At 30.2% G+C, this 14,551-nt stretch overlaps 2 protein-coding genes across 2 annotated transcripts in view; one reads left to right on the forward strand and one right to left on the reverse strand.

The window, feature by feature from the left end:
• Positions 1 to 4,630, reverse strand: part of LOC101506340 (uncharacterized) — a 16,895-nt gene extending 12,265 nt beyond the window's left edge. Inside the window, exons 1-6 of the mRNA XM_004506692.4 lie at positions 4,131 to 4,630; positions 3,862 to 4,021; positions 3,045 to 3,137; positions 2,856 to 2,961; positions 2,567 to 2,735; positions 1,979 to 2,153 (exon numbers count right to left, since the gene is read on the reverse strand). Of these exons, the coding sequence (XP_004506749.1) occupies positions 1,979 to 2,153; positions 2,567 to 2,735; positions 2,856 to 2,961; positions 3,045 to 3,137; positions 3,862 to 4,021; positions 4,131 to 4,348 (921 nt within the window). The 5' untranslated portion in view covers positions 4,349 to 4,630. The remainder of the gene's footprint in view (positions 1 to 1,978; positions 2,154 to 2,566; positions 2,736 to 2,855; positions 2,962 to 3,044; positions 3,138 to 3,861; positions 4,022 to 4,130) is intronic.
• Positions 4,631 to 6,936: 2,306 nt separating this feature from the next.
• LOC101506024 (rhodanese-like domain-containing protein 10) lies at positions 6,937 to 9,864 on the forward strand. The gene is made up of 2 exons (XM_004506691.4): positions 6,937 to 7,489; positions 9,461 to 9,864. The coding sequence occupies exons 1-2, from the start codon at positions 7,011 to 7,013 to the stop codon at positions 9,654 to 9,656; spliced, it is 675 nt and encodes a 224-aa protein (XP_004506748.2). The 5' UTR covers positions 6,937 to 7,010; the 3' UTR covers positions 9,657 to 9,864.
• Positions 9,865 to 14,551: the final 4,687 nt, after the last annotated feature.

Genomic DNA, 14,551 nt, shown 5'->3' on the forward strand with positions numbered 1-14,551 from the left:
TAGAGGCAAGGAAGGGAAAGTTGACTCATAGGTTATCATAATGTATTCCAGGTCTCAAGTTTTTTAATAATGGCCCAAATCTAATTTTCATTCTTCGCTGATTTCTATCATTCACATGAATCACATCTTTAACTTTCATCCTCACTTTTCAAAACAGGAACCTGTCCGTGATTGATTCGATATGACATTCTCTCCTCCCACCCCTCCCCCCACAAATCACAATTGCACCGACCACAGCAGGAAAACTAGGGCTATGCCAGAATTAAGAATTCAGTATTTTTATGAATAACTATGATTATGGGCTTCGGACTTGGATAGCTAGCAAATGGGTTAATTATTTTTTTATATGATGAATGGTCTATAAACCACCAACTGAAAATCCTGCCCAATGCCTAGAATTTCTGTTCATATCCAATTGTACACCCAATGAACCTTCACTCTACTTATTTCCTACCATTATTCACGCGGGAATACCCTGAGTCTGCCCTATTAATTCCTAACAATTCTATTGTCCTTCATCAAATGATTTAGAAACCAGTGTTATTAATGGTGTATGGAAGTTCATGGCAGCGAGCCAAAAATCTCCCATGATTATCTAGAGGATGACATTGTGTCCTATGGGGCAGAAGCATGGCGGCTACGATAAAAATATTGCAAGTAAGCATAAAATGTAACTGTAGAATGTAACGAAATAAACAGTAGAGTTATGTAGCTCAAAATTTTCGGCACAAATTTGAAACAAAAATCAGCCAATATACGAGAGAGAGAGAGAGAGAATTGCAGAGAGGAGAAATACTATTCAGTTGGTGCTAACTGGTTACTGGTTTGGTGCAATTTTGTTCTATTCATTTTCATATTAACAAGCATTTTCGAATCATAAAACAAGGAAATAAAAATATAGATAACCACTAAACAAAGAAAACGATCATAGAATAAAAACTCAACAAAAAATATAAACAAACAGGATATTGAGGAATTAAGATAGATTTACAGAACATAGCGAGAGAAGGAACTGGGAACAGAACAACTTAGGAAAAGAGAAATACAGAACAGAAAAGGAGGAAGATAAAACACCACTTGCTAGTAACAAGATGTACTGAGAAAAACGGAAGTCATTGGAGGGACCGTCCACCAGACATGCACCATTCAACAATGATGGGTAACTGAGAGATAATGAAGAAGTGCGAGTGAAAGATGGCATAAACTAATAGGAACCTGGAAGGAAAAGTGGGGCCAGGGAGAGAGAATAAGCGTTGGTTACTGAGGTTCCTAGAATTCAGGGAATTCGGTTACAGGTTTGCTGTATGACGGAGTGAGGTTGGGTAGTGATAGGTATTCAGAAATATTGTTAGCAACAGTTAGGAGAGATTTCTCTCTGGGTTAGGAGCTTAGCTCTGGTTAGGAGTTCTTAGAACTCTGGTTTATCATATTTCAGTTTCTGTTTTCATCCATCGTAAGAGCTTGAAGCTCATCATTTTCAGTGAATAAATCCAGTTTCATTATCTTAAAATTCCGAGTCCTATCATAACCATTCAGTGAGTTGAGTGTGAAATGGGTTTTTAGTGTTTAAAATGGATCGGGTCTGTTTTACCCATTTCTATTTTCGACACTTTTTTGTCATGGATGCCATGGCCACCATGGAAATAGAGGCGACCATCAGCAGCTGTGTAAAAGCCACCATGTCAAGGCCGCAAAATGATATTTTTCCACAATACTATCATGTACCACCGTTTAACAATACTGAATGACATGCAAAATATTATATGTAAATAATATCAAACTGTTTACCAACAACAAACCCTTTTCTCACTAGGTAGGGTTGGCAAATAAGAAAGTTGGTTCATGATATAAAAATGAAGAAAATTGTAAAAGTTGACACATTCCAATACCAAAAAATAGATAAAACAGTGAAAACTAAAACTTCACATTCAGATTAAACAATTAAGATGTCAAGAATATATTGATTTGAAAGAAATACCGGGGCAGCACTTGGATGTGTACATTTTGTGCACGTAAGAAAGGCCTTCTTTAGAGCAAGATGTGCTGCTGACACACAGACCCCATTAACAACAGAGCTTGAGGGTTCCAAACTGAGCAAAACTGGCAATATTCGGCTATAGAATGCAGGCCTGTCTATTGCAATGGCTGAAAGGCTGGGAATAGACCAAAGAGGAAGTTAAAAGTAATAAAATAGCATTTGAACAATAGATTTTTACAAGCAGTGTTAACAGTAATCAGTAATTGCAGGCAATGAAAAATAGCCTAATTATTAGACATAGAACGATCTCTAATTGGTGCCAACTGCCAAACATTGAAAAATGAGTATTTCTGTTTTCTTTCAATCAAAGGAGAAAATATTAGCCATCTGATTGTTATGCATGAGTCGTCAGGATAACTACACAAGTCATGTGACTGGTAGACAGTCACTTTGGGCAGAAAATGAACAGGCATAAAAGAATTGATTGAACACCTTTTAATTAGCACAATGATTTGTGTGTGTGTGTCAGAGAGAGAGAGAGAGAGCAAATATTTACCACCCGTGGCCATGAAAGAAAAGATCCAATACCTTTTAATTAGCACAATGATTACTGAGTTACTAAGAGACTTCACAGTTGGAAATCTGAGTTGATCAAGCAAGAGACCCAAACTATGACTGGCTTCAATTGACAAATCTCCATACTTAAGTACAGGATGACCCCGCCTCAGCCATGATACATTAAATTCCGGTGGCTTTCCTATAGATAAAGTTGAGAAGTCGTGTAAGCAGGTGATTTGAGGTTTATGATAACAACAGATTGGCACAAACTTCATTAAAAGACCGATGACTCTATCCAACCAAACTTGAAATGTAATACCTTGATGGGAAGTGGGCTCTGAGGAACCATTAGGATCAGGTGTGTAAAGATGAATCACTGCTTCAACAAACTTCAGTGCCAGAAGCTTTGCTCCACCCCTTCCATCCTTTTAAGAAAGTTACAGAATACAATTATCAGATGCCCATATACAAAAGCAAATAACTTATTATATAGAGAGCAATTACTTACTTGAAATGCTATTGAGTATACTTTTTCTTTGAATTTAACCATCCACTCCCATGCAGATTCAAGTGCGCTGTCTAAATCACTAGAATATAGACCCTGGAACGTAATAAAACCAGGAAAGAAACTGTTCATACCTTAAAATGTATATCTAGAATACATGAAAGCAATAGCTATGAAATACGATAAGGGACAACTGATATAACATATCATTTAATAAAATTTTCAAAGTTTATGTTCAAATAGATGCTAGCATTTTTTTAGTATGTTCTTCGTATTTTTTCGCGGAGAACTAGAGACATGTACAATATATTTGCTTTATCCCTCTATAAGATGTTTAAGTTATAATGTTGTACCCATTTGACAAAATCAAAGGCCTTGCGAAAATTTGAAGATTAGAACCCATTTGGATGTATGCTGCAGAGCTATCATAAACCCAAGAAAAACTATGTGGTTATAATTATACCTTCCCTGACTTCTCATGTTTCTTGAATCACATTTAATTTTAACCGCAGAAACAAATGTTTTACTCACCTTGCAGATACCCTCATTCTCTCCCAAACTGTTGATGGAATCAGAATAACATATATCCAAGTTTGTAAATAAATAATGTAAAACCTATATATTATCTTTCATATGCATTAATAAAACACACAATACCATAACACTGACATTTAAAAAAACTACATCTACCAATAACAATCCCACCAGAAACAGCATAACACAAGAACTAGCATCATCACAGTCACACCAATCATCAATTTTGTTACAACAACAATCAACTGAACCGAAATCCATTCGCCGTTAAGAAAAAATGAATTACCTGTATCGTGATTTTCTCAAGTGTGGATCGAAACAAATCAATTCCGCACAGAATAACTTGACGAATAACAGCTGGTGTATCATCATCCAAGACATCAATCAACACAGGCACAATATCAGGCAAGAATTCAGTGTTCTTCAATCCAATTTCACCAACCATCCTTCAACCAGAAACCTTTCGCATCAAATTTCAACTCCAAACACCAATGCAATCAACAATATCCGAAAATCATCAAATCAAATGAAAAAGAAGGAGCAAATGAAACGTACTCGGTGACGAATTTACGAACAGGACTGAAATCATCAGAGAGGAAGTCGAAAATCGGAGGGAGGAACTCAGTGAGAAGAACTGGATCTTCTTGAGGAAGTTCAATTTTCAATTTCCGCAATGCTTCGAGCTTTGAAGGTATATCAATGGCCAATTTGGCTCTATGGACGAGACTTGAAAGCTTTTCGCGCGAAGTTGCGGCCTTGGATTGTCCAACCATGGCTACAGAGAAGAATAATAAACCCTACTTTTGGAGAATTTGCATTGAAATTACGAGCGAAATAGGATTCAATTCGATGTTTCTATTTATCTAGGGTTTATGAAGAAGAGGGAGAAGAACGTTTGTTTGAAATTGCTAAACGCACATGTAACTGTATTACCGTTGCGGTTTCGTTAGGAGAATCGGGTCGGGCTAGTTATGATTATGGATCCTAACCATGGGTGGGATTGAGAATTTGTGAATTATACACCAACAACAACATCAACAAAATGACATGTTTATGCATGATTATGATATTATTGACTATGACTATGGTATTGAAATGAGATGAGATTAGATTTTGTTGGAGGATAATTCTATGTAATTTTGTGTAAATCGAAATTATTAGATGGAGTCTTTTTAAAAATAAATAAATAAATTATTAATATTTTTATTTATAATTATAGAAACAAATTTTAATAGATTTAATGATATTTTTAAATTTATTTTTTCTATATTTTTTAAAAAAGATGAAATAAAATATTTCAATTGTTCTACAGCAACATCAAGAATTCATATATAATTTTTCATCTTTTAGTTGGAAAAGAAAATAGTGTGTATACATTGTACCACTTCGATTTTTCATCTTTTAGTTAGCAACATGTCAATTACTTGTTTCATGATTTTTCAGTTTATAACTAATATTTTTCATATGAGCAATATGATCACATGTTGTCTCGTGATTTTTCTATTTATAAATAATATTTCTCTGATTTCTACTACCTTCTCTAGAGAATTAAATAATTTACAACAAAAGCAAAAAATTTATTTGTTAGTTTGTTTTAGGATACTCGCAAGAAATTAGTATTTAATTTAATGGTTGAAGTTTCAATTTAAAATCAGCCGAAGTTGTCTAGACTGACTGTTAGGTGAAGACGAAGATAAAACGAAGTAGATAATAGAAATGCAAGAGAGTGTCGCATGTAACTTGCAAAAAAAATAAGGTTTGCACGAATTATTTAGATTTAAAATTGAAAATTAGATTTAAAATAATTATGTTATTATGGATATATATATAAACATACGAGAGAGCTAGCACGCCCATCTATGATTGATCTTAGAATGTTCAAAAACAATTATATTTTAAGTTAAGAGTGATTCTAACTATATTAATCGTTGAAGAGAATTGTTCAAAAACAAAATTATATTTCAAATTAATAGTGATGTGATTGGGTGATAAATCACTCAAGTTTTATCTAGATAAATTTAGGATTTTTACGATGAAATGATAATGATGATTTGTTTTGGATTTGATTGCAACATTATTATTGAAATAGATTGAACTAAGAACACACTCAAAAAATTTATCATAAAATTTAGTGTATTTCTTAAACTTTGATAGCTTTGCACTTAACAAAGTAAAATATGTTTGATTGTAATCTATCGGAGATTGCAGCGCATCTTCTATTTATAAACTTGGGAAAATTCATTGCACATATAAGGGTTGACGACATGTTCTTTCTAGGTAATCATCATTTTCTTTAAGAATGTTTATGATCATTCTTTGTTTTGTATGAAGACGCTTGAATGGAGAAAAAATGAGAGGAAGATGAACAAATTATTCAAGAATAAAATGAGAAAGGAAAGATAAATTAATTAACCTTCAACAAGTATTTTCTCAAGAAAATTTGAGAAAGAAAGTAGTTGAATAATTGATACCAAAATGAATATGCAAAATATTGATATTAAACATGAAATAAAAAAAATAGAAATAACTTTTGTATTGATCAAATGAGAAAGATTATTGCAATAGTTTGTATAAAGAAGTTTATATACTCAAATTAGAACAACTAATTTCTAACTAATAACGAACAAACAACTAAATGAACTAACTTGTAACTAATTTTACATCTCTAATAACACTAGTCTAAGAATACACACTTGGAAAATGACTTAAATCATGTTCGGGAGACATAAACCATGAATTCTAACTCAATTCTACAAGCAAAAATGAAATCAAAACATGTTCTTAATTGTACCAAGTGATTGAAATTAAATAATTAATAAACTTCAATGAGTGAAAAATCATTTAAAAGAATATGAGTGAGTTTGAACCTCAAACTCGAACTATCATTGCTTAGACTTAACTACGTACCTCTCAATGGAAATTTAGATTAATTCAGTGTTGTCATCTTTTCATCTTGGAAACCAAGGATTAAAGAATTTAGAACAAAAAAAAAAACACTTAATTAATTGAGCAAATGCCTAATATAAATTATTCAAAACAACTGATCAATTAACCATCAAATTCACACTACATCACCAACTTTAAAACATTTTCTATTTGAAGAATTTTCCCCTAAAATCTATTGCAGGTTTAATTTCATTAAGATTTCTTGTCCTCGAATTATTTTTGAATTTAGACTTGAAAAGTTAAAAAGAACCCAAAATAAAGTTTGGTAAAGCTTTACAATATTTAGTAGGAGAATTTTATATATATATATATATATATATATAAGTAGATAATGTCATTGAATCTAAATAGATAGATTGATAAAAAGCAAGTAGCAAACAGACAAAAATGAAATCTAAAAAACCCATTTTTTTATGGTTGTTAATACTACATTCTTATCATCTCCCCCAAAAAAAAACAAGTCAAAAAAATTCTTCACAACATCAAAATATGGCAACCCAATTGAACAATCAATTCAAAACTTCAATTCTAAATCACAAAACACAAAAACAAAACAACCCTTTCACAACAACAACACAAAGAAAAAGAACCATAAAATTTCAAGTTATCAATGCTTCATCCAATGGCAACAATGGAAAGCAACTAATAGAAAGTGGTAAAGTAAGAACAATTTGGCCAAAAGAAGCTTTCACAATTATGAACTCAGAGGGTTTCATTCTACTTGATGTTAGACCCAATTGGGAGAGAGAAAAGGCACGTGTGAAAGGGTCTTTGCACGTGCCAATGTTTGTGGAAGATAAGGATAATGGTCCTTTAACTTTGGTTAAGAAATGGGTTCATTTTGGTTACATTGGATTGTGGACTGGCCAATATTTTACTACATTTAACTATGAATTTCTTAGTCAAGTGGAAAATGTTGTTCCTGGGAAAGACACTAAGGTTCTTGTGGCATGTGGAGAAGGATTAAGGTAAACATGTCGATTTTTTTTTCTTTCAGAATATGGTTATTTAAGCTTTGTTCATCATGTATTGACAAAAAAAAAAATGCTTTGTTCATATAGTTTTTGGTTTTATGTTTTCGAATTTTCAAAAATAAAATAAAATATAGTTTTAGTTTTTTGTTGAAGTTCAATTGAGTTGTAGATATGCACTTGACAACAATTTTATACAATAGTATGACTTGTACGATCTCGCTTTAAAACATTAGTTACATCATATCACGAGTAAATTTTAATGTGAACTAATTTAAGAAGTTGTCTAAGTGGATTAATATTATAAAATTATTCAAAATTCAAAGACAAATATTGTCTTATAGAAGTAGAAAGTTTATAATTCTCTTTATTCTTAGGACTAAGAAATTAAGAAACTGACTTGATTGACATCAATTAAATAAAAACAAGAACAAATATATGTCTCCCCCAAAATTAAACCCGTCAAACTGATATCAATCAAGTCAATGTTTCAACCGTATAGATTGTGAAAGTCTACTTATGAGGAATGTCGCAAATCATAGAGTTTTAAGTGTTTTTTAAACAAGTAATTAAGAGTTTGATCTCATTCTCTTATATATAAAATATAAATTGGATAAGATGAGAGAATTCACCTTATATCAGCCCCAACAAAGATTAGTTGTTGTTAACAGGTTCTTTTTGGTCTCGGTGAAAACACACAATTTTGCCTAAAATGATAAAATGCTATTTGTTTATTTGGAAACATGAAAATGTAGATCCAATTAACTTCCTTTGAAATTAACAGGCTGATTATTTGTTTGTTTCCCTTGTAAAACAAAGATTTACAAGCTTCTAAACATGCCATGCCAGACCTATCAATCTCAACATTAATCAAGTTTTTATTTTTAATCAATAAAATAATCAATGACATTGATTTGAAGCTTTATTAGTACTCTTTCTATATCTATTATATATGTCTCATTTGCAATATTTATTTATCTTATATTATTTGTCATTTTAGATTACTAACGAAGCATTAATCATGTTTCTTCAACAAATTTCTATAACTGTTTTTTTCTTCAGTCTCAAATATAAAAAAAAATTAGAGTAAAATAAAACAATATATTTAATCTAAATTTTGAACAAGATACATCAATTTTTTTTTACCATACTTTTATTTATATTTGAGAACAAAATAGTATTGTTGTCAAGACCGACTATTTGGGTGTGCAACAAGACCAATGATACACGACCTAAATTTTTTTTTTTTATTTTTTTTAAGAGTATTATGGTCCAAAAATATGACACTAAAAACTATATTTTTCATTTGTATATGTGATTCATCACAATTTACAATTTAAAAGCATTATTAAATCATATAAAGGCCTATAGTCTATAGAACAAGTTTATTATTTATTATGATAACTAGTAGGACTGTGCAAAAAATTCGGTTATAAGGCCCAAATCCAACACCGGATCCAAATCCATTTTAAATATCCGGTTAAAATCATATGGTTATAATTCGGTTTATTTATAAACCGGTTGGATAATCACTTATGTTATATATTTAGATTTGGTTTTTATCCACTACTAATATTTTGTTAATTTTGAGATTTTATTTCTAGAAAAAAATTTGAAATTAATTTTTTTTCGAAAAATATCAGAAAAATAAATTTAATAATCGAATTTTTTCTCAAAAAATTTGGTGAGATTTTTTTTTTTAAATTTATCGAAAAAATTGATTTTTTTTAAAAGTAATTAAATTTTAACCGATTTTGAAAAAAAATCAATTTTAAAATTAAAATTTTCAAAACCGGTTGCTTAATTATAAATCGGTTATTTAACCATAACCAATTTTACAATTGGTTTTATAACCGGTTTTAAACTTGGTTTTAAAATATATATGGTTTGATTTTTTAAAAAAACCAACCATGAACAGCCCTAGCAACAAAGCAACATATTTATTGGTTTTTTGGGTGTGTGACTCAGATCAATAACAGCAGCTTCAAAGCTGTACAATGGGGGTTACGAAAATGTTGGATGGTTAGCTGGAGGATTTAATCGTTCAAAAGACAATGATTTTTTAGCAATAGAAGGAAAAGAGAAATTGCAGTATGCTACAATAGGGGGTGCCTCTTACTATTTTCTTCAGTTGCTCATACTTCTACAAGTTGTTGGTAAATGATAGATTATTAATTATTACGTTTAATTATGCATTTGTTCTCTATGTAAATATACTATTCTTTGTTTTTGGTACTTGTTCTAGATTAAATATATATATATACACATGAGTGTTTACTCTATTGAACTTGTAAGCCTATGTAACCTTGTTGCAATCACATTAATTGCTTTAATGTTCATTAATTTGATATTGCAAGTTTTGTTTTGTTGAATTGGGTAGTATTATAGTGGCGGTAAAATTCTCAACACAACTTCATTTTCAGAGATGAATTTGAACTTAACATTTCTAGTTAAGCCGGAAGAGACCTTTACAATTTCATCCAGTGCCCTTGGGTTGATTTTGTAGTTATTCTTATCAGGTTCACATTTATTTATTTATTTTAAAAAAATTAAGCTTCATTTAAATGGTAAAACAAAAATAATACATATTGATTATGAATTGAAATATTCTCCATTTATATTTTGAGATCAATATTAATGATTAAAAAAGTAAAAAATATGCGTTCGAGCAATAGTAAAAAATTGAGTTTTTAATACAACGAGTTAAGTCGTTTACACACACCAGACTTAATAAATGAGACAGAGGTATACTTTAAATAGCTTCCCCGCATAAACAAGTTAACAAAATAATGCGGTAACAATTTTGTAAATATATGAAACAAGTTTAATATGGTTGTATTGGCAACCGACTTAAAAGACACAATAATTTTTTTTTTAATATATCTCATCTTCTTTTACGTTTAAGTTGGTTGATCGGATAAACGACTTAATAAAATAAGGCAGTGACAATTTTGTAAATATTTGAAACTTGTTTAAGGCAGACTTAAACAATCACCTATACTTAGCGTTTGATCTTCCTATCTAACCTCTGCACTTTCAACCTCCTCATTCTATTCACTAACCTGCATATCGTGAACACTTACAACCTGAGTTATGACTTCCTGAATTTCTTCTAACATCGACTTCACAATCCGCTGTCGCCGTTTTATCTCATCACTTTATCAATTTGTTAAGACATGTTTGATACTCAAGTTCTTGCTCATTGAACATTAAACTTTATTTATGTAGAGATATCATTGTGAATAATTTCTCTATAATTTTCTACCATTACAATTGTTGATAATTTACTATGCAAGTCATATAACAATATTTGTTACGTTGCTAAAATATTAGTATATATAGGTATAAGTTCATACCTACATTTTTCACGTTATGGGGGGCAAGACATGAACTTTCACAACTACAACAAAAAATGAAATGAAAATGAGAACACGATTAGTGTCATTCTTGCATCGCCATTCATCTGTTTGATAAAATATCACAAAGGGGTCTTCACGTAAGAGAGGTTCATTTTGAGTGTATTGTTGATTGCATAAATTGTCTATAAAATTATCTTAGAGAGAGCTATATATTATGGGAAAAAAGGTAAAAAAAAATGACATGTCAAACTAATTTGTTTAAAGTGTATATTTATCTTTTTGTTTTATTTTGTTTGAAGACTAGAGATGAACTCATTATTTGTATTCTTTTTCTCGCTAAATTTTGCATTTTATTATTCAAGTATATGTTACAATATGTCTTTTCATTTTATACTTTATAATTTTCAAAAAATAATAATGTGCTTTATAAGATTTTTTTAAGTCTTCTGGATAGATGCAAGAGATTTTGTCGGTTGTATTAGCAAGTTAAATTACATATTTTACATTTTCTATTTTGTATAATTTGTGTGGACAGATTTAGAGAAAATTGATTATAACACATATTTAATTGTTTGTTGTAGTCGTCATTGACAATTACTTATTATTAATCATAAGGAGCTTAATGTAGTCTTTATATATTCATTGAGAAGGAAGCCAGATAAAAAAAAATGTCATATTGTTGATTTGTGAATATTTAATTTATTTATATTGTTCATAAGTATTGTAATATGTTATATAACACAATTTTAATAACTATTTTTATTTTGTAGAACTTTTGAAGGTTATTATATGTTGCTAGGTTTGAGAATTAAACTTAAGATAACATGAAGTTTTCCTATAGTAAGTTGTTTACAAATGAATAAACTTGTTTATAATATTATAACAATTTTATGTATTTAATATTTTTTTGTGATTTCAATTTTAGAGTGAGAGACAAGCTTCAAATTATGAGTGTGGCTACTATGTCATGTTACATATGTTAAACATTGTAACGATTGATATTGTTGATTCGTGAATGCAAGTACGTAAATTTTTTGCAAGTTGTTATTGATTGTGTATTTTTATGTTCGTATGATAAAAAAAAATTATAAGTTGTTATTGATCTGTTGTCGTACACGGGTCAAATACAAGTAATAAAACATAGATAGAGCTAATAACTCAAGTCGTTTCGTAAGGACTTCTGATATAATAATATTATCCAAATTGAAAGTTGAAATTATAAAGGTTTTTTTTTTATATATATATTTATTTATAGATTTTTGTTTGAATAGATTAGCAAAACGATTAATTTCACTTATTCAAGTTTCATACCTATCACAGATTCTATCAACGAGTTTAATTTCTAATTCATGAGATTCTATTCCTATTTGACTATAGAATTGATCAAATAAGCATAATCAACCCTATGTGAATTCGATTTTTTTTTACTAGATTAAGCATCACAATAATCGATTTATTATAATTAACGAACAAACGTCGCAAAATTATAATTCAATTAATATAGAAACCGAAACCGAATTAGGTCAAATGAATCTAATCAATCCTATTGAAGTTCGAATTAAGCAATCATAATTATAATAATAAAATCGAATAAATAAAAATAGAATCATAACGCGAAATTAACATTATAAATTGAATCTCAAGGTGTTGATGAAACTCCGAAACAACAGATCAATCTAAGAAATTTAGCCTTCCCTATAAAATAAATAAAGAAATATGTTTTTTTTATCTCTTTCTCAATCCGAAAACAACATGTCTAAAATAGAAGAAAACACCGAATATATTGTACTCGGTTTTTGGGCTTGTAAAACAAGTGGCCCACTACTTAAAATTAGTATACAAAACATATAGATAATGAAATCTGCAATTTAGACCTAGTAAAGTTCGGAATTGGGTTCTTATTCCAACACAAAAGTTGTGGCTCTGATTTTTAGCTTTCCAACGCTTGTTGGCATGCTTCAATCCGATATCCATAGCTCAAGTTATGGCCTACAGAGCGAGGAGGGGTCAATATGCAAATAATAAAATTAAAATTCAATTTCGACCCAAAATTTAGAAATAAGCTAAAAAATTAATCTAAGCTACAAAGAGCTCTTACAATGCCACAATAAAAAGCTAGAAACATGTGCCCAAATGCTTTGATCAAATTCCCTCACACTTAAATTTTTGCACTCCGAGCAAAGTAATGTATGCGATTCTAAATATTCTCATGAATGCAAAGTGGCGAGAGGGAAAAAAATATTTATAGCTTAAGGCAATCATGAATAGCTTTTTATCACAACCAATGCAAACAAGAGGACATTTAACTAAATAATGCATCATAAGTGATAAAGTCCTCCTAAAATATAAAATTCTCTCAACCACTCAAATGTTTGGGCTACTATTTTCACTCAAAACACATCATGAAAGCTAACACTACATAGGTTTGACTAGTCTCTAACATCTATATTTGAAATACATGCACATAATGACCAAAAGGTCTTTATTAAGGTTGTAACAAGGCCAAGGTTAGGGTGAGACAATCCTAAGGCTAAAAAATCAAAGAGGATAAAGGAGTAATGATCAAAAGAGAAAAATAGCATTGAGAAGTAAATCAACAAAATATCATTAACTTTATTCTCACACTCTCTTTTTTTCACCACAACTCTTTGTTCACAGCACAACCATTTTCCTCATTTATTCATCAATATATTTATATATTTTGTTTTATTTTCTTTTCTTTTCAATTTTTGATTATTTCTTTTTGTTTTTTTGTTTTTTTTAAATGAACGTCAAATCTAACCAACAAACAAGTTGAGCACCCCCACCCATTCACACTTATTTAAAGAAGGACTCATTTATCCCCAAGATTGGGTCAATTCATTGGTTTTCACTTTTAGACATGTAACGAACTATATAACAAAGATTGAGATAATTAGACTCGAAGGGGCATAAACAAATGGATAATTTCAGGGTAAGCTTATTTGGCCAATAGCTTAACAAAAAACAAATGTCTAGATCATTTCAATATATGCATGCGGACAAAAGTCAAGTCAAGTTTTGGCGTAACTAGCAATCATGAGTGAAATCACACACAAGAAAAAAAAATGGAAAAATGTATTCTATCCATAATAAAGCTCAAAGTCTCACCAAGGTTAATGACCTATCATAGATGATACACAACTTAGCGTTCTAATACAACTTATTGTACCAAGAATGTAAAGATACTATCCAATCATGTCAGAAACTCAATACAATATAACTCACAAAATTGGCACTAAAAAAATCTGATGAAAAAGCATGCAATGCAATGCACATTTTTATTTTTATTTATTTATTTATTATTTTTTTTTTTTGAAATCCTATAACAAATAAAATCCTAAATAATACACCCACGCTTAAATTACACATTATCCTCAATGAAAGTAACAAGTATAAAATAAGAGTAAGGAAATGAAGCTCTCTGTTCAAACTTCAGTGTATGTGGACTTTTCCAAGGAGAGTTCTTCTTTGGTAGCATTTTCAAGCAATGAGCTATCATGGAATAGCTTGAGGTACTATCCATTTACTTTGAACACTTTGTCAGTGTTTTCACTTTTTATTTCCACTACATCATGAGGAAAAATGTTAGTATCATATCAACAAAAGGGCCAATCCACTTGGATCGACGTTTCCTAACCATAATTTTCAGACGGGAGTTGAATAGTAAAACTTTTTGGCC

Source organism: Cicer arietinum, chromosome 6 (assembly GCF_000331145.2).
Source record: "Cicer arietinum cultivar CDC Frontier isolate Library 1 chromosome 6, Cicar.CDCFrontier_v2.0, whole genome shotgun sequence".
Lineage (NCBI taxonomy): Eukaryota > Viridiplantae > Streptophyta > Magnoliopsida > Fabales > Fabaceae > Cicer > Cicer arietinum.

Bases quoted from the DNA above. Each gene is read 5' to 3' on its own strand.
- LOC101506024 (XM_004506691.4), top strand. From the start codon at position 7,011: ATGGCAACCCAATTGAACAATCAATTCAAAACTTCAATTCTAAATCAC. The intron at 7,490-9,460 runs GTAAACATGTCG...TGTGTGACTCAG, and splicing joins GCATGTGGAGAAGGATTAAG to ATCAATAACAGCAGCTTCAA.